Raw genomic sequence first — 22,909 nt, 5'->3', positions numbered from 1 at the left:
ATGCCAATTTTATTTGCAGATAAAATGATACTGAAAGTTCAATTTGAAGTTTAAACCTGATTAACATTTTTTTAATTGTGCAAATGAATGCAATCAAGTGAAATAAAATATATAATTCAGTAACTAGGATGGTGTTTTTATTTTAAATATTACTGTTAATGAAATACACCTCTTTGTGCTGCACTTCAGTGTTCCAGATGACCGAATTTACTGTGGAGGAGCCTGAATCTGGATCAGTACCCATAAATCTGCCAGTAATCCGCAATGCTGGGACACTTGGTAACGTTACTGTTGAGTGGGTTGCTACCATTGGTGGACACCCTGCTGATGAGGACTTGCAGGTTGCCTCAGGCAATATTACTTTTGCCCCTGGGGAAGCCTTTCAGATGCTACTATTGGAAATCCTGGCTGATGATGTTCCAGAAATAGAAGAAGTAAGTCAAGCACTTACATCTTCCTTGAAGATGGTATTAATTTTGACTTGTTCTAGAAATATGTATGATGGAAAACAAGAAATGTTCCGGCAGGAAGGTGCTATAATTTCATGTTATACTTTGCTTGTAATTATTGTTAGAAAAACCACAAATTGTCTAGCTGCATTACTTCTTTTTCTTTTCTTCTCTTTGAGATTGTCCGTGTAGAATTAACTCAGGCCTCCAATGGTGGTGCTATTGGGTTAGATGGCGTGGCAAGTATTATAATACCTGCCAATGATAATCCTTATGGCACAGTTTTCTTTCATCAATCCTTATATCGAGTTCAGGAGCCACTAGAAAGAAATTTGCTGGCAAACATAACAGTCAGGCGAAGGTTTGTATAATGTTTGCTTTATTTGTAATTACTATTTATTCTTCACTTTTGTTTTCACTATAATGTCAAATTTCATGCTCCTCTCATAAAAATATGTGCATCAATTCTTTGATCTGCCATCTCAATGTATTTTCATTTCAAACACATTGTTTTTGAAGTAGATGTCTGTGTATTACATAAATTACTTAAACGTAGTATACATTGAAATGCACAATGTAAACTCAGCGTACACAGTGTACTATTCATTTTGTCCGTTTAATCATCAAATCATTTAAACCTGCATGGTAGCCTGTTCCTGTGATTTGAACAGGAGGACAAAATGGCCAGCCCTTACAGGATGAAAATAAGAGAAGGAAAACAGGTTTTATGCATGTGATCCTAGAGGAAGGATGATAAGTCTGGGTGTCACCGGCTTTTTCTTCCTTGCAAGTAAGGAGAGCTGCCAAGTCCTGAAGAAGACTAAGTTAACTCCTAGAACCAAATGTTTACAAATATGCATTCTTAACAGACTACTACCTAAGCTATAAATAATCAAACTTGCTATCCACAAAAAAATAAGATAACTCAGTTATTCTGGTACTAGTTTCAAAGGGAATGCATTTTGATGTGTTATTTGGAATTTTTCAGCAATTCAGAAAGGGTCAGTTGATTTTGTTCACTTCTATTATTAACCCAGAAACATGTAGAATATTAGACATCCTTTGTCAACTAACAGAACTTTATTTTATTATAATGTCTTTTAGTGAGGGAAGATTTGGTCAGCTGCAGATTTTCTACAGCACTTCTGAGACTGACGTTGTAGCTCTTGCTGTGGAGCAAGGTCAGGATATCCTGGCCTACTACGAGCCTCCTGTACAAGGAATTCCTGACAAACCATCCAAGACCAGAGTGAATGTGTCAGCAGCAAGTGACCCTGTGTATTCCTGTGCAGCTCAGTGCCTAAAAGAACAAGCATGTTCAGCCTTTACATTTTCCAGTGCCTCAGGGATTCCTCTCTGCCTTTGGCTGACGTCAGATATCAGCCCATTAACTAACAACACTTCAGGGTTCCGGACCTACAAGAAAAACGTTACCAGTGCATTCGCCCTCTTCAGCACACAAGCCATCGCTGGCAGTGATTATGAACCTGTTACAAGACAGTGGGCCATAATGCAGGAAGGGGAAGAGTCTGCAAATCTAACAGTTACCATACTGCCTGACAGCCTGCCAGAACTGGATGAGAGATTCACTATAACCCTTTTGAAAGCAGAACTGATGAACGTCTCAGCCAGCTCAAAAAACCAACCAACCATAGGACAGCCAAATACCTCCACAGTTATCATAATGATGAATGGAGACGCATTTGGAGTGTTTAAGATCTACAGTGTAAGTCCCAATGCAACAGAGAAAGGTCTGTATGTTGAAGTAGAGGAACGTCCTCAGACCAACGTGCAGCTAATGATACACAGAACAGAAGGCAGCCTGGGACAAGTGACAGTGGAATGGCGTGTCATTGGTGGGACTGCTACTCCAAACTTGGATTTTATAGGTGTCGGTGAGACTCTGGTGTTTGCTGAAGGTGAGACAAGCTCTCGTTTTGGCTTCTGTTTTGTAAAACTAAGAAAAAGAAAAAAGAACGTGACAAGTACACGATACTGTGGATGTTTTGACAACTGATATCTTCTTCTTAGGCTAAATTTTCCTGAATGCTAAGGATACACGTGCAAAAGAGTATGGTTGTTCATTAGCATGTAGCATTATCTTGCAGAACACACACAGTGGTAGCAAAGCACAATGAAATATCTAAGCACAATAAATACCTAAGGGTTTTTATTAAAGAAATATTGCAGTATAAATATTGCACTATAAAGATTTCCTTTACCACATAAGTAAGGATTAATAAAGTCGAAGATAGTTGTTACAGCAAGGATAATGGAAATGAGAATCAGGCCTAAGTGGTCTTTTGTTAGCCCTCGGTCACTACAGTACTAATTTTTCATGACATCTCTTTAAATTCTGAGATCATATTGTAACATAACAAAACATATTTAAACGTAACATAACAGAACATATTTAAAAGAATTGCAAACAGGACAAACAAGTCCCTCTCAGACATTACTTAAGTACCATGCAGCATGCTGTATTTTATGCTGTATTTTATTTTTTCAAAGTCTGAGTTAATCGAACTGATATTTTGAAAGCAATTTCCAGGTGCGTAGTAAAGATTCTAGTGTGCTAGCTTGATAAATCATCTGAATAGTAAGGCATGGCTGCTGGCAATGATTGTGAGGCTGACATGTAATTACATTACCCGTTATAAGTTTAGTAAAAACTGATTTTGAAGTATTTTGAAAGACAATCTAGCAGGAAATACATATGTATTCTGTAAATTGATATTCTAATGATCATAAAACACAGCTGGGTTATGCACACGCACTGAACAACAGGATTGTGTTGTAAATTTTAATGGATATATAGCGACTAGAGATTAACGGTGTTTGCTGCTTACATTATTATTCTTTGATAGTCCCAAAGGCAAGGAACTAACAAAATGTCATCCCATTTCAATGCATTCCCTGGCTCAGTAAATGTACTCATATTGAATGTACACCCTTGTGTAAATGGTTCATCGGAGAGCTTAGCACCTGGCAATTTATTTTTTTTTCAAGAATGATATTCCCCTTTTCTAAGTTAAATTTTAAAGTCATAGAATTTGTAATGAAAATAAAGAATTCTAGGCACTCCGAAATAATTCCTATATAATTAATTTCTACATAGTATATTTAATGATGTGATCGTTTTATTGGCTTAATGTGACTGATCAATAGTAATTAGATAAAATTTCATAATGACATTCACTGACTTCCAGAAAGGTAAATAAGTTTGTTTCATGCAATTTTAATATATTTTATGTATTTAATTATTTTCAAAATGAGATGATTGAGTCTTTTTACAAGGTGGTTTCCAAGTGGACACACGGTTGTATACGTTCTTCTCCTTGTAGGTGAAACAAAGAAGATGGTCACGCTGCCCATTATAGATGATCCAGAGCCAGAGGATGATGAAAGTATTGAAATCAGCCTGGTCCATACTGAAGGAGGGAGTCGAATTTTGCCCAGTTTTGACACTGTCACAGTGATTATTCTGGCAAGTGACAATGTGGCAGGAATTATAAGCTTCCATACAGCCTCAAGATCTGTTATTGGTTGTGAAGGTGTGTTCTTTGTGTTGACCACGCTCAAATTTTAATGCCAGTTTCCATCTTTGTGCTTTCAGTTGATAATGACTCACAATGATTGTGTTTCACTGTTCAGAGAACACCAGCAAGAAGTGAATATCCACATACCTGACATGTACTTTGAACTCTTGCAAGCATTCATAGAATCACAGAATGCTTAAGGTTGGAAGGGGCCTCTGGAGGTCATCTGGTCCTTTCCCCCTCAAGCAGGGCCACCTAGAGCAGGTTGCTCAGGACCATGTCCAGGCTTTTGAGTATCTCCAAGGAGGGAGACCCCACAATCTCTCTGGGCAACCTGTGCCAGTGCTCCCACACAGCACAAAAGTGCTGTCTGATATTCAGAGGGAACCTCTTGTGCTCCAGTTTGTGCCCGCTGCCTCTTGTCCTGTCCCTGGGCACCACTGACACGAGCCTGGCTCTGTCCTGTTCCACCCTCCCTTCAGGTATTGAAGGACACTGATGAGATCCCCCTGAGCCTCCCCTTCTCCAGGCTGAGCAGTCTCAGCTCTCACAGCCTCTCTTCCCTTCCCTTGATCACCTCGGTGTCCCTCTGTTGGAGTCTTCCCAGTACGTTTAGGTCTGTCTTGCACTGGGGAGCCCAGAGCTGGACCCAGTGCTCCAGGTGCAGCCTCACCAGTGCAGAGTAGAGGGGAAGGATAGCTCTCTCAGCCTGCTAGGGATACTTGGCCTAATTCAGCCCAGAATGCCATCAGCCTTCTTAGTAACAAGGCATGTTGCTGGCTCCTGCCCAGTGCAGTGTCCAGCAGGACCCCAAGCCCTTTCTGTCAAGCTGCTCTCCATCAGGGTGCACGCCCTGGTGCCTGGGGCTGCTCCCCGCCAGGGGCAGGACTCTGCCCTTCTCTTTGTTGGCCTGCACGAGGCTCCTGCCAGCCCACTTCATGACTGCCAACATACACACACCTAATAGTCATAAGCAAATCAGATCTATCAGCGACTTACAAAGAATTTAAAATATTCTAGAAAACATTCCTGCAGAAACACTAGGGTAACATCTTCCCTTTGTCTGTCCCATGAACCTGATGTTTTTTTATGGCAGATGATTTGGGAAGTAGCAATTATAAGAGAAAGCAAACATTTGAGAAAGAACAATAATAATTTGGTATGTACTAAACATTTCTACTATTGTTTTAAAGAATACACGGCATGTTTCATCTACAGTTTGATGCAGTTTTGCATAGGATGATAATAGTACTGGTGGTGATTGCTTTAGGTGGCCTTTGATGGAATCTCAGTGTATTGCAGTATCACGTTTCTCTGATGTTTGAACTGATGGGCAGGGAAAGTTCACAAAACAGGAACTTGTCCCCTAATGTGTGCACTACATTTTCTGTTTGAAGAAAAATGGCTTTCTCAACCAAAGGTTTTTTGTTTTGTTTTCCCAACATGAAAGGGCATCATAACCTTTGGTTTTTTATCTAGGTATGGTTTGTGTTAATTCTGTGCCAAGCCAGATGTGATATGATTAGCTAAGAAGAGCTGTTAATGAGCACAAGGAATTAATACAAACTGTCTCAGTCCCAAAGTCCCTGAATACTTTCAACTGGTTAAATGTTATTCATAGCATGCTACCAAATGCTGGCTGCTTGAAACTGAAGTACTTGGCTATAGTTCTATTATTATATATAGTTATTATTATATTATTTTTCCAGGTTGTGAAAAGAAATAGTTCATTGCCTTCCAGCCAGAAACAAAACAAGTGAACTAAGTGTCTTTGATTAAAAAAAAAAGAGAGAGAAAAAGGGAGAAATAGAGAAAGAGCAAAAGAGCTAAGGCATTTAGATTATTTTAGTTTGTCAAAATATTTTTTTCATTCGAAAGCAAAATTTACCAGACATAAATCCAAATATCATTACTTTTACAGTTATTGTGTTATTGAAAATTTTCTGTTAAGTGAATACATTTTGTTTTCACAATGTGCATGTTATTTTTTACCTTATTGAGGATAAGTGTAGTATTTTTTTATTGGACAGGGGTCTGCGACAGTTGTGTAACTGTATTACAAGAAAATGCACTGCAGTAGCTTAAAGTAATGAGGAAGAGGAGAGCGGCTGATGCTCCCTTCTTCACAGCGATAAATACCCACCTCTTTGTTTCTCTATGTAAGAGATGCATCACTTATTAAGTCACAATGTAGAAATGTAAAAGTATGGATAAGGATTAAATATTAAAAAAAATATTGAATTTAGCCTAATAACACTTTCAATCTTCAGAAATCAATTAGTGTTCATATTAGCATTTCTTCTGGATAGGAATACCAAAAAAATCTTGGTAAAGCTGGTAGGAAACATGGATCAGTAAATAACTACTTGGAATCTGTAATAATGACTTCAAGTTTCTTCTCAGTGTTTGGATTATAGTGGAACAGCTTTCTATATCATAAAGCATTTTTCCCAGTCTTCAATGAAAATTCATTATAACTTATAGAGATATATTGAAATAAGCTTTGCCTTATTTGTGTGTGTGTGTGTTTTCCCAATGGTACTAAACCATTGAAACCACTTTTCTTTTAAATCTTTATTTCTTTGTAATGGATATGCAAAATTCTCAAATAGAACATAGTGGATTGCAGTGCAGTGTTAAACACTGTAATGATTTAGCCTCAGAGGAACCTGTAAATTGGGAGTCTACCATCCAGATATTTGACTGTAGAAGTGGAATCCTTGTGATATCAATAAATTTTGAATTCCTTAATTTTCTTAGAAGCAACATGGACCAACTTAAGCCAAAGATGTCGACATCAATGTCGACATCAATGTTGACATCTCTGAGACTTAACTGAAGTTTGAAATGTTGGGGCTGAATAGCACATTTATGTATTTGAAAATGGGTGTATACAGTTTTTGTATTACTTCTTTACAATATTAAATTTTATTTAAGTATATTAAGGGCTCTTGAAGTTAAGAATTCCTTTCTCTTTCATTGGTAGCCAATATACATGCATATCTCTGACTCTTCCTTACAAAAAATAAATGTAACTAGAAAATTTTCAGATTTTTCTTGCCAGTTTTAGCTGTACAATGCTGTACAATTCTGTAAGGTAATACAGTAGAATAGCAAGACAGCATCCTAAGTTGCTGCTCTCTAAATTGCATAATCAAAGGGACTAGTTGGGCAGCATAATGTTATTATAACATTATCTTATGTTTTGTTAATTCTTCAATAAGCAAAAGAAATCTCATGTATTGTTTTCAAAAATCTCAGAATTGTAGATTTCTGCATATTTCATGTCTCTGAAAGCCAATGCAGGACAAAATGTGCTGTTGAACTTAAATTCTGTGGACCTGAAAAATGCATATGAAATATGAATGCCATGTACCTACCTATTATAAATAACCATCTGTCCTCTATTGTGAATGTTTTGCAAAATATTGCCTACTGATCTATTCCATGTTGATATAACATGCTAATTTCACATGTCCACATTTAAAATATTTAATGGAAATTTTGTGAAAAACTTGTGAATATAAAACAATTTCCACATTTTACAAAGCCTACTAAGAGGTCTACTCTTTTTAATTAAAGTGCCTTTGGGGTTAAATGTTATAAATGTGCAAAATACCATAGTATTTGCTTCCTTTATATGCACATTGTCCAGCAATACTGATTACCTCTGAGATTATAAGAAATTATTAACATTTTCTGAATGTTTTGTTTTCTAACAGTGACCATATTTGTAAGTTCGAACTCACATAAATGGAACTTACAGATAATTATAAGCATTTTTTTCTGCATGCATTGAATAAAGTCACAAGACAGTGCAAATGTTCAGATAATGTGTATTCTTTCCAGGGAACTGTTGTAGAAAACTACTATTATTGTTGGTACATACAGTAGTTACTGTTTTGTACAGTTTACAGACTTGTATTGCTCTAATGTTTGCGCATGTTTTCATGAACATTCCCTTTCTAAGTTATTCATCTATACCAAGTTCCCTCATATGTTCATAATTATTTCCAAGTGTGAACTAAAAACAGAAAAAAAAAAACTAGAAGAGTTTTAAGTTTAGGTTTTTCTTTTCAGCATTAAAAGTGAATGTGGTATATAACTACTGTGAAATTCAAACTGACAAAAATAGCAATATCTTTCAGGAAAAATACTTTAACTGTGTGATGCATGTTTTTGACCTCTCATTTTTATAACCAACATGTAGAAGAGGAGACCCTGAAACACTGCATCTTGTCCTTTATTCCTAGGAGAACAATTACAATTCCACATCGTAAGAACTCCTCCAGGACTGGGAAATGTTACTGTTGAGTGGAAGATAGTAGGACATAATGTAAAACAAAATTTTGCAAACTATTCTGGAATACTTTTTTTTCCTGAGGTAAGTCCATAAACAGTGATGTTGGCTACAGGAAAATAGTGTGATTAGAACTGATCTGAGAAAAAGTGTGCCTTTTCAACAGTCCTTCTTTCTTGGTTTGATTATTTAATTTCTCACTTTTTGACTTACAAACTGGAGGGAGCTTACAATTCTTGATACTTAACTCTTCTTAAAGAAATTGTTCAAAATACTTGTCATTATGATATCACTTGTGTTTTATAAAATAATGGCTAATCAATTTACCCTTAAAACAAATAGGGGACGTTGAATACAACATTGTATGTTGATCTGCTGGATGACCATATTCCTGAAGAAAAAGAAGAATACCAAGTCATCCTATACAACATCAAAACAGAAGGTAATGCAGAACTATAGCCAGCTACATCTTAAAAATACCATTTAATAATATAATATTTTTAATTTTATTATTTCATTTTGGAGGTATAGGACTGAGCAAACTGCAGCTGGTGCAAAGTACGCAAAGTTCATTAACATTTTATTGAAATAGGCTTGGTCCTTATGTATGTATATATAAATCCCACCGTGTCTCCACAAATACACTTAAATGGTTTTCAATCCTGATTTAACTCTGCCTATTTAATTCAATGGTTGTTTCTTCCCTTAATCTTAATGCAAACTGAGTTTACTAATATGTCATGGATAGAGTTGCCATGAAACATGCAGATATTTTTATCTTTTTAAACAATCTTGTCAAGCTGCAGACTTACTGATCTGTCCCTGAATTCAAGGTGGTCAGAATATTTTATTCTTGCCATTAAAATTATAGTGAGAAAAGAAGCCTTAAACTGCATCCGTTCTGAAATACCTTTTTTCAAACTGAAATTAATGTCCAAACACCAAACTAACTTGACATGGATTGTGTTGCTGCGAGGTGCCTTATCAACTTCCGAGAGTCACTGTGGCCCAACGGGATGAGCAAAATTATTCATCAAAGCAATAGTTGGAAAACATATCAGTTTATTGATGTAATGATTGTGAAGTGGAATATAGTTTTAAGCTTTTGGAGGTACTTCCTGGGAAAATGGTTTATTTCCTTTTAAAATATAGGGAAGTTGATATTTGGCACTGGCCTGTTAAGTTTTCTTATTTTTTAATACATTTTTGTGACTTTGTACTTGGTATGCATAAAATTTCTGTTTCTATTTGTTATAGAATGTAAGTATATATATGTGTGTAGGTCCCACACCATCCACATACTTCAGTGAGCTTTGGTTTCGTGGTATTTGCATGGCTACTGAACGTTATTTAAATGTAATATTAACAATAATGTAAGACAAAAATATTAGTTGCATAACACTTCATTCACTGCAGTCCACTGATTCTCTTGCAGGAGTTTCTTCTACAGGTGCTGCTGTTTTGGATAGTCAAGGATATGAAGCTGTTCTAACAGTAGAAGCTAGTGATGAACCACATGGAATTTTGAATTTTGCTTCCACATCCAGGGTGGTTTTAATCCCAGAAGAAAACAAAACAATTCAGCTTTTTATTAACAGAGAATTTGGATCTCTAGGTCTGTATAACAACTCCAAGAGAAAGGAAGTTTTGTTTTGCTTATCATTAGGCAAATAAAAGCCATGATAATGAAAGTTTGGAAAAATCTTTGTTACAGTTGGTATTTTTTTCAGAACTTCTAAGCTTCTTTCTGCAGACTTGGAAACTAAATATTACTTATTACTAGAGTCATAATCCTCATTAATACAGCAAGGGATCTGAAAGCTGTAACAATCAGGTGGCTATTAAGGTTACCATATTTTTGTCTAATGAGTCTGTCTCAAAGCATTAGTCTCTTCAGAAAAAATAAAAAACATGAGAAAAGTGACATGTACACACATCCCACATATTTTTTCTCTGAATTTCAGGAAGTCAGCACCTTAGGAATGTCACATGGAAAAAGTTGTGTCCAGACCATTGAATTCAATTTATGTCTCCTCTGACAATTTCTGATTCCTCTTTGAATCAATTTATCCATTAACATCCTTTAAACTATATAGTATTCAATTCTACAATACAATAGTGTGCTTCATGAAAAAAAAAAATGAATCTTGTGTTTGTTGCCTGAAAATAGCAACTTATGTTGTGAGAAAACATGTATAATAATTTCCTATTTGCCTTTTTGGACTATATTTACACCTCGGTGATAATCTGGCTGTTTCTTTTGCCATACTTGTTTTGAAATGAAGTAACATTTACAGTGCTTTTCAAGATCTGGAGACACCAGAGAGTTTTAGAGACATTTTAATGACACTATTTTTCCATTTATTTTTTAATACCAGTCCATACTCTAGTGTACTCTTTGAACACTATTCAGTAAACTAATGTTTTAAGATAATTGTTCATAGTAAGTGCAAGATCTCTCACTGAATTAAAATAAGCATCGTTACTTATTTATTAATTAGGACTCTTTTATCTCTTACATTTTATTTCATATAGAGCAGCTTTTAATTTCATCTATCATTTTATTTCAGGTTCATACTCCTTATGTTTGCCACTTGACTTACCCTACCAGATTAGCGAGAGGTGGCTTTATTCTCAAAACTATAATGTATAACTTTTCTGCTTGGTAATATTTATCCATGTGTCCCCTAATTTTGTTCTCTATTGAAGTTTGTCAATCTACCCAGGAAAGTATCTAGATTTATTAATCTGTGTTTCCCAGCACTGTCTTTAGAGCCTTTCTTAGATATCTGTCATTCCCAAAAAGTGTCCTTGTTGCAAAAACTCATATTAATGGTACATGAGATGTCCCAGTTAGTCTTTCAGCAATTTCATATTTATGGTCCACAGAACTTCAAATTTCTGGATGCATTTGGACCCAATGATTTTTGAGTCCTATGCAGACAGACAAGTCAGCAAAGGTCAAATTGAAGGCATATTGATAACGGTAACAAAGGTACACTAGCTCCAATGTACTTTGGATAACTCTTTTAATCCTTCTGTTTTGCAGTTAGTCTTTTTATTTTGTGGATGAGAATTTGATCTCTTGTCTTTATCCATTCCAGTGAACATTATATAAGAACTGAAAAACAATTTTTTTTTTCTTTTTTTTTTTCTCCTCACAAATTAAACAGGTACTATCAATGTTACTTATGCCACAGTTACAGGATTGCTCACTGTAAGTAATCAGACAGAAGAGACTGTGGCTGAACCAGGAGCTGATTATGTACCTGCTTCTGGCTCACTGATTTTAGAAGAAGGAGAAACATCAGTTGCCATAAATATTACTATTCTAGAGGTAACCTCTAAACCCTTTAATTCTGTACTTTTCTGTATGATTTCAAAAGGGTAATATTTTGGGAACTAAAGCTTGCAGCCATTATTTGAAGCCCTGTGTTATATTTCACTATCATTTAGAAAGATGGTTTCAATCTTAATATTAAAATCACAAGGGATCAAATAGTCACAGAAAGCAGCTCTACCTCTGTCTAAAGGTAATAAAGTTGTCTCATTAAAACTTTACCAACTATCTAGTAGTATTTAGAACAGTGTGCTTCATGGCTGGCTACAGGCTCATACTTTTTCATTGCTGGAGATACATGCCTCTAAAATCGGTCAGTAATTTATTTGCAAGAATAGTTTAGCGTCACCACAGGATCTTTTTCATGATATATAATGTCTTACTTAATTCTTCCACGATAATCAGTTTCAGACCCAATAAAATTATTTCAGGAAAACAGAAAAATGAATTCTAGTGTCACAGTAATATTAGAGACTTGTTGTGTGATCCTTTTTGGTGACTTCTGTGGAAGTTTCTTAAAGGACAATGAGAAGAGGATGTACTGTATTTGTGTTTTGCAGGATGATATACTTCCCTATGTGTGGGGTCAGGCCGACAAATAGGGCCCTCCGTTCCCCTGAGGAGGGAGTCGCCTACAACAATCACCCTTCTTTCTTTCTTGGTGGAGGCAGTCCTGAGGCGTGGAGTCAACTTCCTCACCTCAGGCATCCTCCCGGGTAGGCTTCCTACCTCATCCTCACCCACCAGTCTCTCCAGCTCCAGGGCCTCAAACCTATTGTTCAAGGGCACCTGGGAAGGCGGCGCCGGAAGGGGAGGGCATCTCCTGCGAGGTCGAGCAGGGACCTGTCTCCATTCCTCCTCAACTCGCAGGTCCCCTCCCTCTGCCCGATGGCAACAGGGCAGGGGGTCCACCCCCCTTTGGGGCGTCTCACCCTGGTCCCTCTCCCTCCGGTCCTGCAGGGAGTCGCTCCACCAGTCTATCTCCCGCTCGCACTCCCTGATATCCCTCAGCCTCTGCACCTCCTCCTTAAGCTCCGCCACCATGCGGACCAGGTCGTCCACCTGCTCGCACCTCACGCAAGCAGTCTCCCTGCCTCCCGCCGATGGCAGCAAGAGGCTCAGACACTCCCCGCATCCGGAGACCTGAACTGCCGCATGTTTGGGCGGGCAGTCGGTCTGGGTGTGCACTGACTTCCTAGAGAAAGCACCGTGCCTGGTGGAGACCATTGTAGCCCAGCTGACGGGAGAGTGCCGTTAGAGGAATTGTCCCTAAGGGCGGGTGTGAGCGCTCCGCCCTCCCTGCCCGCCAACTGCCTCGCTAACTGCCGCGTCACTCCCCCCGCGTCACTCCCTGTTTGCCGGCCCTGGTCGCCGCGCTCCTGGTCGCTCGCGCTCCCTAAGGGCTGCCTTTGAACGGCCGGGGGGAGGAGCTGACGCTGACGCTGCTGGCCCCGCCTACGCCTCGTCAGCCTCCCTCACGAGGGCTGCCGGTGCCTGGCGGCTCCCTCACGTAGGCTCGGTGCCCGAAAAATAGCCCTGCCTGTCCCGATCCCGCGCTCCGCTGCAGCACGCGTCTGCCCCGGAGCCGGTCGCCTCGGCAAGGCGTGTTTTGCAGGATTGTGTTTTGCAGGATGATATACCAGAGGTGCAAGAATTCTTCTTGGTTAATTTAACTTCAGTGGAACTCATCATGAACCATTCAACGTCATCCCCACCTAAGCTAGGTAAAAACATCTTATAGCAAATTATTTTTACTTTTCCTTTTTAATGGTTTATATTATATTACCTTGGGAGATTACCATTATTCCTCTTACTTACCAACTATGCTGAGATGAGACATGGTTATTTAGAAGAAACATCATAGAATATGAAATAGATTTATTATTACACTTAATCTCTTGCTTTTTAAACTCTGGGAAAATTTAAATTAATTTTCGTAGAGGAGTTAGTAATTATCAGTTGGAAAGGACAATTATTTGAAAAGTTTATTGGTGATTTTTTCATCTGATTTTCATTTACAAACTACAAAATGGAAAAAAAAAAGTAAAAAAAAAACTTTATGTGGCTACTCTGCTCACTCTTTTAAAAAAGTCTGTTTTTATTCTTTTATCACTTTTAGGAAACATATTTTATGGTTTTCCTACTCTTGCAATGATCTTTATTATTTGCTTAGTCTGCTTCTCATTTTGCTTCTTCAGAATTCAGTAGAATAGTAGTCATTAGCTTTAAGAACTGTTGGATTATCCTGTGGTACTAAAGACTAGTTATATAATGTCAGACATCTTCTTTGACTCTTTTCCCTTTTCTTTGCATGCTTATAGAAGTGACTGAGTTAATTCGTTACAGATTGAAAGGTAACTTGCAAGACTCATTGCTGATTTGTGAATAGTTGAGTCTAAAATATGAAAGGAGTAGCATATAAGAATGAAAGATTCATCCAAACTAAACAGTGTTGTATAGTCTCACTTTCTCTTTGGCTGTCTCCTTGAACCATGACCATTTAACACTGATGTGACACTGCATTGGGTCAGCTTTACTTACAATGAGAAAATAATAGTTTTAAGTCATAAGGAAAAAATGTGTTCACATAACATGTCAGTGAATTCTTCTGGTAGAAGAAATAGCCTGACTCAAATACGTGTGTCCGCGTGTGTGTCTGTGAGCAAACTCTTACAGATCCTGGGTGAACAGATCTGACTTCAGGGTGACATGAGAAAATGCAGGAGTGAAGCAGAAATGTCTCTAATTGCCATTACTCCCTCAGGATTTGTAAACCTCAGTAACACTTCTGTTGTCTGTGTAGAGCTATTGCTCATCGTCATCTCTACCTCATAGTGACAGGCTTAGATTCATGGCAATAATCTTCTACTTTTGTTCAGTTTTATCTGAATTGATGGAAAAATGTATATGGATCTAAACATAATATACTTATGGCAGACTCGGTGAAGTCAATTTGGTTTTAGAAAGTAAGTTGAAGTTTATAAAAAGTAAACAAGTAAGTTAAGGTAGTTGTGTGGTGCGGTTGTCTGAAAAACAACAACCTATTTTCTGAGAAGTATTAAGTTTTGACTGTAAAGTTCTGGTCTCTGAAGTTAGTAGACTTTTCTGACATTAACCTATTATTTGGTGTTTTTCACACTGCAGTGTATTCAATTACGATTTCAGGCTAATTGTAAATACCTGTATGTCTTTATGGAGCAGTAGAATATTACAGTATGTGAACACCCCACAAATAAATTAATAGTTGTGTATTTGTAGTGAAATCTGAGGTGTGCCATTAGAATGTATGATGAGGCACTGAAGCACAAATAGAAGATGAAATGCTGAATCATTTATTATTCTTCCTCATTGTCTTTCTCATACTCAGAATGGCAAATGCAAAATATTGAATGTCATTGTAATAAACACTTATAGTGAAGACAAATTAAGATTCCATCGCAAATCTAGACTTTATTATTTTCTAATGTTTTATGTGCTGTTTAACTTTCTACATTTTCCTTAGTCTTTTTTTTTTTTATGCATTATTAAATATTACAGTGCTAATTCAAGACGCATTATTGCACTTCTAGTAGTAAGGACTCTTTCCAGTTATCTTGCCCACTCCCATTTTCTCCTACACATTTTTTGTAAAGACACTGTAATATTAGTACCGATTGAATAAATGCTTCTGTGATTCTTGAAAATCAAGAAAATTGATTTTATTGTTCTTTAATTTTTGTCTTTCTGTTTTGCCTTTTAGATGTGGAAGGTTTAGCTTCTCAAATTGTTATCGATGCTAATGATGGTGTAAGAGGAGTAATTGAATGGGAAGGTACCAAGTAAGTCTCATCTTCCTTGAAGAACTTACTGTGCCAATTAGTGATTGGTGTTGCCCATTTTCTTTCTAAAAGTAAAACTCCTGTTAAAAATAGGGCCATGTCTTTGAGATGGTAAAGTAATCATTCAATTCAGCTGAACTAGAAAGTGGGATTCCCACACTGAAAACAAAAATTCACTATTCATCTAATCAGAATTCTTTTACTTATTACTACTTTCACTGTTGTCCTTTTATATCACCAATTTGCCTAACCTCCCCAGCCTGCATCAACTCTTCCAGCCTCACCATTCATGTAAGCAAAAACCAAAACAAAACAAAACAAAAACCTCGTGTTACTTAATTCAATTTAGATAAGAGAAAAAAGGTAAAAAGGATGCGTTAGAGAACTATAATGTAGGGAATAATTCAGAGTGAAAATGTAATAAAAATGTACTATCTTTTTCAAAAGAACATAATCAGTGAACATTGAGAATTATTCTTTTTATTTTAGTTTTGAAGTTAGTGAATCTCATGGGAATCTGACAGTAATGGCTTACCGAAACAGAGGATCATATGGCAATGTGTCTGTATTTTTTTATGCCCAAAATTTGGAGGCCCAGCTGGGTTTGGATTTTAATGTAACCTCAAGGGTAAGAAGCAACTCTAAATCTAGTACTTTTTATTCTTTCAGCTTCCGTAAAAGAATATCTTCTTGATTATTCTGCAGAATGATCAGTAGTGATGCTAGATGTTTCAGCTTGTTTCAGTTGCTTTGGTAATCTAAATAGAATGAAATAAAAATATTCTTATTCTTACTATTTATTTCTTTTTTAAAAATATATTTTTTAATATAAAGCAAAATGTAAACTTTCAAACATCGATTTCAAATTTAATTTTGATTAGACATACAAACTTTTTCATAGACTATTTTTGCAACAGGACTTTCAAAATAAATTATTCTTTCTTGTCCTCATTCTGTAATGTGCTGAACCTTTATATTTCTGATTCAATCAGTTTATAAGGAACAGAGAATATGGCTCTTCCTATGCTTTCCCTTCCTTCCTATTTCACAGAATTCTGTTTACCGTAGTCAAAAATTTCTGTGTGATATTAACTGATGTAAGTATTCGGTGCTTTATGTGTTTCAACGCTAGACTCTTTTTTTTGCTGATGGAGAAAGGCATAAATCTGTTGATGTCATGATTTTTGATGATGAGATTCCTGAAGGTGATGAGAAGTTCCAGTTAATTTTAACAAATCCATCTCTGGGGCTGGAATTAGGGGAGAACACAACAGGTAAAACTTAGTTTTAATGTTCCATTTCTTTAGAATTCTGTGGCACACATTTTAATTCCACTTTTCTGAATAATCATATTTCAGAAAGCACCATTGTCCTGCTATGGTGAATCTTTATACTCCTTTGGAAGGTTCTGAAACATCCCTGTGAAATCTGTGCAATTAAAAAGTTTATATGTAAAGCAATGAATCAGAAAGCACGAAGATGAGTTTTTCAATGTGTACTACCTCACTGAACTGAGGTCTTTTTAGAGAGTTCATAATCCTTTTCTAGGAGAGACTATATTCTTCCTGTCTAGAGATCTTCCTAGTTAAAGTGAAATGCCTTCCCATTCTCTTCAGGTAATGTCATGGACACATAAGCATTATATACACACTAAAGGAAGAATGTATTTGTGTTTATGTTATGTATTATGTTACTATATATGTATATTTATATTTTACTATGTTAACCAAAGAATATTTTCATTATTTCTTTTTCAAAAGCTACAATTACTATACTTGCCAATGATGATGGCCATGGAGTTTTGTCATTCAATAACAGCAATCACTTCTTTCTGAGAGAGCAAACATCTATCCATTTGATGGAAAGTGTTGCAGTATTGAATATTATCAGAGAACCACCTCAGGGAATATTTGGCACTGTGACTGTTCAGTATCTTGTAAGTGAGATTAATTCTTCAGAGGCAACAATGGATTTGACCCCTTCTCAAGGATATATTGTGCTCGAAGAGGGAGTCAGGTTCAAGGTAATATGCTAGTTATTACCAGAGAAGTCTAGGAAGCTTTTTTTTTGGAAATATTGGAAAGATTTCAGAAATGTCTGTGCTTTATCTTCTGTTTATTTTTTCTACTTCTTTCATTCATAAAGTGAATTGAGTCATGAGCTGTGACTGATTTCCTGTTATTATCTGATGTGGAAGTGTGTGAAAATTAAATGGGCTCATCTTTAGGTGTTTCTTAGTTTGTAAGGGTTGAGGTAAATTGAAAACAGTACACTATAGATAACGTTCATGTGTGCTTTGGAACAGTTCTTTTTATGTAGTCAATCTATAGCTGAAATGCAAACTTACTTTAAATTAAAGTGATAATTTGCAAGCCTAATAGTTAAGATCAAAGTAAAAATCCCATTCTGTAATTTAACATTTTAGTTAGTCTGAACTAAACAGAATGTGCTGCAACAAATACAAAAAGTAGAACAGTTGTCTGTCTTAGGATTGGAAAATAACTTAAGTATTAAGCTCACTGCCTCTATACTGTCCTCACAAGAATGTCAGCTACAAAATGAACTAGCTTAAGTTTGTGAATCCTGACTCTTCTAAGGTTTAATCACAATTCGATTTATTTATTTTTGCCAGTAAAGCTGGTGAAGCTAGTGTTAGCATATTACAGGCAATAGGATAGAAACTGAGACAAACTTTTCTTGGAAACACTGGTTTTCAATTTCTGGCCTTTAGATGCATTTGGAATCACAATGCAGCAGATCTATAAGAAGTTGGAGCCTTCTTAATATAGTTGGTAAATATGGTTTATTGTGGAAATGAACAGAAATATAAAACATTGTAAATTTTGTATTATTTCCAAATGCATCATCACTAACTTTTTATTTTGTACAGCAAGGCTATGCGTACCTATGAAATTTTTTGCTTGTTTGAGTAGTGTGAAGGATGACAGTGAGCCCCAAATGAAAGTGAAGCACTTAGCTTTCTCTAGATTGCTCTTTGCTAGTTTGAGATTGCCTTTAGAAGACCTGATCTTCATCCACAGTGGTGTAGGAGAGGGAAAGAAGCATCGAGAGGAAAGAGTATTTCAAATCTCTCACTATTCTTGCTTTTTTTTTTTCCTTTTCCTTTTCTTTCTTGACAGCACCAGTAGTGAGATTACCCTGTTTCCCTGAAGATAGCTTAGCTGCCAACTAAAATAAATTAAAACCAACTTAACTGATTACACTTATAGCTGTGTTGTGAGTATAAACTACCCAAAAATGTATGGAATAAATAGAGAACAAAAGTATGAAATTAGGATCAAAAACTTCAGAGGATCATAGGATGAGAAAAGAAAGAAAAGAGAACAACAACAACGAAAAGTGAATATGCTCATCTTAGTGTTGCACCAATGGAGGCCACTAGATGGATGGCTTTAGAACCTCAGTCTGAACTCAGTCTGAGCTTGCCTCAATTCTGTCCTCTCCAGCTTCATGAGCTGCTCTTCTCCTGCTATGCTATCCAAAGCCTTATAGTGAAATAAATTTAAAAAAAAGGTAGCACATTCTGATAGAGCTGTGTCATCATCTGTTATCATGTCTCAATAACATTGTATGCTTGTTTTGTTATCAGACGCTGCATATTTCTGCGGTACTAGATGAAGAACCAGAAATGGATGAGCACTTCATTGTCACCCTGTTCAATCCAACTGGAGGAGCCAGACTAGGCACGAGAGTGGAAACTATGATTACAATATTACAAAACCAGGCTCCACTAGGGCTTTTCAGCATCTATACAGTTGGAAATAGGTACTTTACACTGATCAGTAAAAAGGAGATAGTTGCTCATACTCCAAAGAGATAATATTTCTCTACAATTTTGTTTTTGATGGATCGCATTAAAGAAATTCAGCAACCCAATTTGTAAATCTGTAACTTTGAAAGGTATTGTGAAATACTATTACTGCTAAACAAAAGAGTAGAAAAATGCATAAAAAGGACTATTCATAATCCAAAATTTCAATTTATTTATTATTATTTTTCTTTATAAACTAATACTTCACTAGTGCCTACATATTCCACTGATAGTATTCCATGTTAAAAGTTCCAAACCTCATATCAGTGTCCAGGAAGTCATACGTTTTATAATTTACTTTCATTTTTAAACCTGTAAAAAATATACTTTCACTGAAGGCTGTTTTTCAGAAGCAAGTGACACATATGGACTGCCATTTTTAAAAACCATTCAGCTGAAACCATACAGATTAAATAAATTTACTATTTAAATAAAAAATGTATGTATGCTATTTTATTAATACATTGATATTTAGAGTTAATAATTTATATTAATATTTAATAATAATATTATCTAAACATTTATTACGTGAATTTAATATACTTAAATTTCAGTCTGTTTAAAGATTTTGTTGAATTGCCTATGATTTTGCATGATTGTAGTAAGGATCATTGGGAAACCCTAATTAATGTAGCTACCAGTCCATCAGATACTGAAACCTGTTATTAATATTTTCTTTTTATTTCTGTTGTATATTCTGCATCTGGAATTGTACAGTAAAAATCTTATTTTTATTACAGCAATGAATATACTATAAAATAATTTTTTCCTTATTTTTATGATTCTCACATTTAGGACAAATTTCATCATAATTGAAGAAGCCAACACTACAGCTTATTTGAAAGTTTCACGGAGTAATGGGCTTAACGTTTCTGTGAGCGTTGAGTGGGAGACATCATCAGATACTGCATTTGGCATCAGTACGTTCACTTTACAGAGAATGTCCACTGCTTTTGTAGAAGTGGAGATAGTAAGAGAGTAGCCAAGCATACAGGAGATGTAGCTTGGGAATGTAAATTCAAGTATTCAGACACAATTCAGTTAATATTTTCCTATGTAAGATTTAGTAGATAAAATACTTTAGCTGCTTAAGAATCACCTTGTCATCAGCCACTTCTGCCAGTTTCAGTAATCTCTATTTCTGTCTTTGCTGCTAATATGAACATTATTGTCACTAGCCATTTATTTATTTATTTATTTGTGTGTGTGTAATAAAATTTGTTCCGTACTACTTGTAACTCAGGATCTTTCTAACACAGTATAAATGACATGTGACATGCAAGAGTCTAGCTCCTGGAGTTTAGTTCTGACAAGACGGTGCTTAGGGACCGTCTTGGAATAAAAACATGAACATGTTGTAAATGGGGAACAAAACATGAACATTTTGTAATTTGTCTTTTTTTTTTTTTCTTTACTACTTGCTATCTAGCTAATTCTCTTGTTAGCTAAATTCCAAGATCAATTATTATGAGTCAGACTCAAATTGCCTATATGTCTTCCATGTGCAGTTGTAATGAATGAAAAATACATTTACTGCTTAACTCTCATTATATCCTTAGCATTGTAACATTTCTATGTATTTATATACACTTATAACAAATACTAAGACACAACTTCATCATTTCTCATACTAGGTCTGGCTTTGGGAGGTAAATAATGGGAATGGGGTTAGAAAAGATCTCAAGAGTAATATAATAGTAAATAGTGTTTTTATTTTATTTTATTTTATTTTATTTTATTTTATTTTATTTTATTTTATTTTTTACTATATTGCAGGGGGTGGTATCAGTGTCCTATCTGTCTTGCAAAGTTTTGTGGAAGAATCAGCATCTGGTTGGTGTTTCTTTACCTCAAGAGAAATCCTGTACGGTGTTCTGTTGCGTATGCCTCCAGCTTTGTTTTCTACTGTCTACCAGTGGAAAGGAGTATTTGTTCCTGTTGAGGTAAATGTTTGTTTTTGAACACCAGACATGCTAGTTAATAAGGAATTTAAGTCACAATCTTACTTTTTTTTTATTCTTCTTGCAGAATTTCAGTATGTGGAATCCTACAAGTTGTGTGTCTTTCCAAATTGGAGCCTCTTCCTACCTTGTGGTTACTCATGGAGGAGCCACACAGGGAGCTTCTAACAACAGTGTGTATGCATTCATGGCTGGACACAGATTGTTGTGGGTAAATCGATTTTAATTTTAAAATCTTAAAATAGTACGGGTTGGCAAGGACCAAGGGAGGTCCTCCAGTCTGGCCATGTTTTAGAAAAAAGCACTCTGTGTGACAAGAGTTAGTTTTGTGTCCTAAAATACTACATAACTTCAGTGATGTAAGTTTGTCATAGTTAGTTGTTTACATTGTTTGTATTTTTTATATATTTACATTTGAGGGTGCAGGGAGGATTACCTGGGAATCACAGAATCACAGAATTGTCTAGGTAGGAAGAGACCTCCAAAATCACCTAGTCCAACCTCTGACCTAACATTAACAAGTCCTTCACTAAACCATATCACTAAGCTGAACATCTAAACGTCTCTTAAAGACCTCCAGGGATGGTGACTCAACCACTTCCCTGGGCAGCCCATTCCAATGCCTAACAACCCTTTCGGTAAAGAAGTTTTTCCTAACATCCAACCTAAACCTCCCCTGGCGCAACTTTAGCCCATTCCCCCTTGTCCTGTCACCAGGCACGTGGGAGAACAGACCAACCCCCACCTCTCTACAGCCTCCTTTAAGGTACCTGTAGAGTGCGATAAGGTCGCCCCTGAGCCTCCTCTTCTCCAGGCTGAACAACCCCAGCTCCCTCAGCCGCTCCTCATAAGACTTGTTCTCCAGACCCCTCACCAGCTTCGTTGCCTTTCTCTGGACTCGCTCGAGCACGTCCATGTCCTTCCTGTAGCAAGGGGCCCAAAGCTGAACACAGTACTCGAGGTGTGGCCTCACCAGAGCCGAGTACAGGGGCACAATCACTTCCCTAGCCCTGCTGGCCACGCTGCTTCTTATACAGGCCAGGATGCTGTTGGCCTTCTTGGCCACCTGGGCACACTGCTGGCTCATATTCAGCCGACTATCAACCAATACTCCCAGGTCCCTCTCGGCCAGGCAGCTTTCCAACCACTCATCTCCCAGCCTGTAGCTCTGCTTGGAAGTGGGGGAAGAAATTCTCAAGCAATCAAGTCATAGAACATTTTCTGGAAAATGTATGATAAGTTATGTTAATTCTGTAAATTAGTTGCTTATATATATATATATATATATATATATAAAATATAAAGTTTTAAAAGCTATTTCATGTATAGTTTTATACATAATTTTGGAATTCTTAACATTCTATGCGTACTTTTTCTCACTATATACAATGTAATATAAAATGTATTTGTTTATATACATATGTAGATAAACATAGTCACCCTCATATTTCCCTTGCAGATACAGACTCTTTCTGTTCTGGATACCAGACGTGTGAAACATTTTGCAGTGGAGGAAGAAGACTATTTGATTATTGTGAGTCACACAAACAGTTCCAGTTCCATCCAGGTTTGAATATTCTTCAGTCTTCTCTGGCTTTAATGTGGGTAGTTTGCTTATTTCTGAAAGGATAATGAAAGGAAGTAAATCTATAAGCATGTATTTCTGACAT

The 22,909-nt window shown here is 36.5% G+C and overlaps 2 protein-coding genes across 2 annotated transcripts; both read left to right on the top strand.

Annotated features, from left to right (window-relative positions):
* The first annotated feature begins 582 nt into the window (after positions 1-582).
* On the top strand, positions 583-12,786 carry LOC310891710 (adhesion G-protein coupled receptor V1-like). The gene is made up of 8 exons (XM_083853955.1): positions 583-810; positions 1,554-2,368; positions 3,794-4,003; positions 8,242-8,372; positions 8,631-8,730; positions 9,724-9,903; positions 11,462-11,625; positions 12,189-12,786. The coding sequence occupies exons 2-8, from the start codon at positions 1,960-1,962 to the stop codon at positions 12,228-12,230; spliced, it is 1,236 nt and encodes a 411-aa protein (XP_083710081.1). The 5' UTR covers positions 583-810; positions 1,554-1,959; the 3' UTR covers positions 12,231-12,786.
* A 214-nt stretch (positions 12,787-13,000) lies between these two features.
* Positions 13,001-22,812, top strand: LOC310891709 (adhesion G-protein coupled receptor V1-like; the record flags this gene model as incomplete). The annotated part of the gene is made up of 10 exons (XM_083853954.1): positions 13,001-13,352; positions 15,368-15,446; positions 15,936-16,074; positions 16,579-16,720; positions 17,207-17,469; positions 19,057-19,232; positions 20,074-20,198; positions 21,055-21,221; positions 21,307-21,450; positions 22,699-22,812. Exons 1-10 carry the CDS (start codon positions 13,319-13,321, stop codon positions 22,810-22,812), a joined length of 1,383 nt encoding a protein of 460 aa, XP_083710080.1. The 5' UTR covers positions 13,001-13,318.
* Positions 22,813-22,909: the final 97 nt, after the last annotated feature.

This window comes from Anser anser (assembly GCF_964211835.1).
Source record: "Anser anser genome assembly, contig: HAP1_SCAFFOLD_197, whole genome shotgun sequence".
NCBI classification, from domain to species: domain Eukaryota; kingdom Metazoa; phylum Chordata; class Aves; order Anseriformes; family Anatidae; genus Anser; species Anser anser.
Note: the sequence above shows the minus strand (reverse complement) of the source record. Positions and strands in the feature narration are given on the sequence as shown.

Coding starts and splice junctions, on each gene's coding strand:
- LOC310891710 (XM_083853955.1), top strand. CDS start 1,960: ATGCAGGAAGGGGAAGAGTCTGCAAATCTAACAGTTACCATACTGCCT. Junction 4,004..8,241: donor ATCTGTTATTGGTTGTGAAG/GTGTGTTCTTTG, acceptor CTTTATTCCTAG/GAGAACAATTACAATTCCAC. Junction 9,904..11,461: donor CAGAGAATTTGGATCTCTAG/GTCTGTATAACA, acceptor CAAATTAAACAG/GTACTATCAATGTTACTTAT.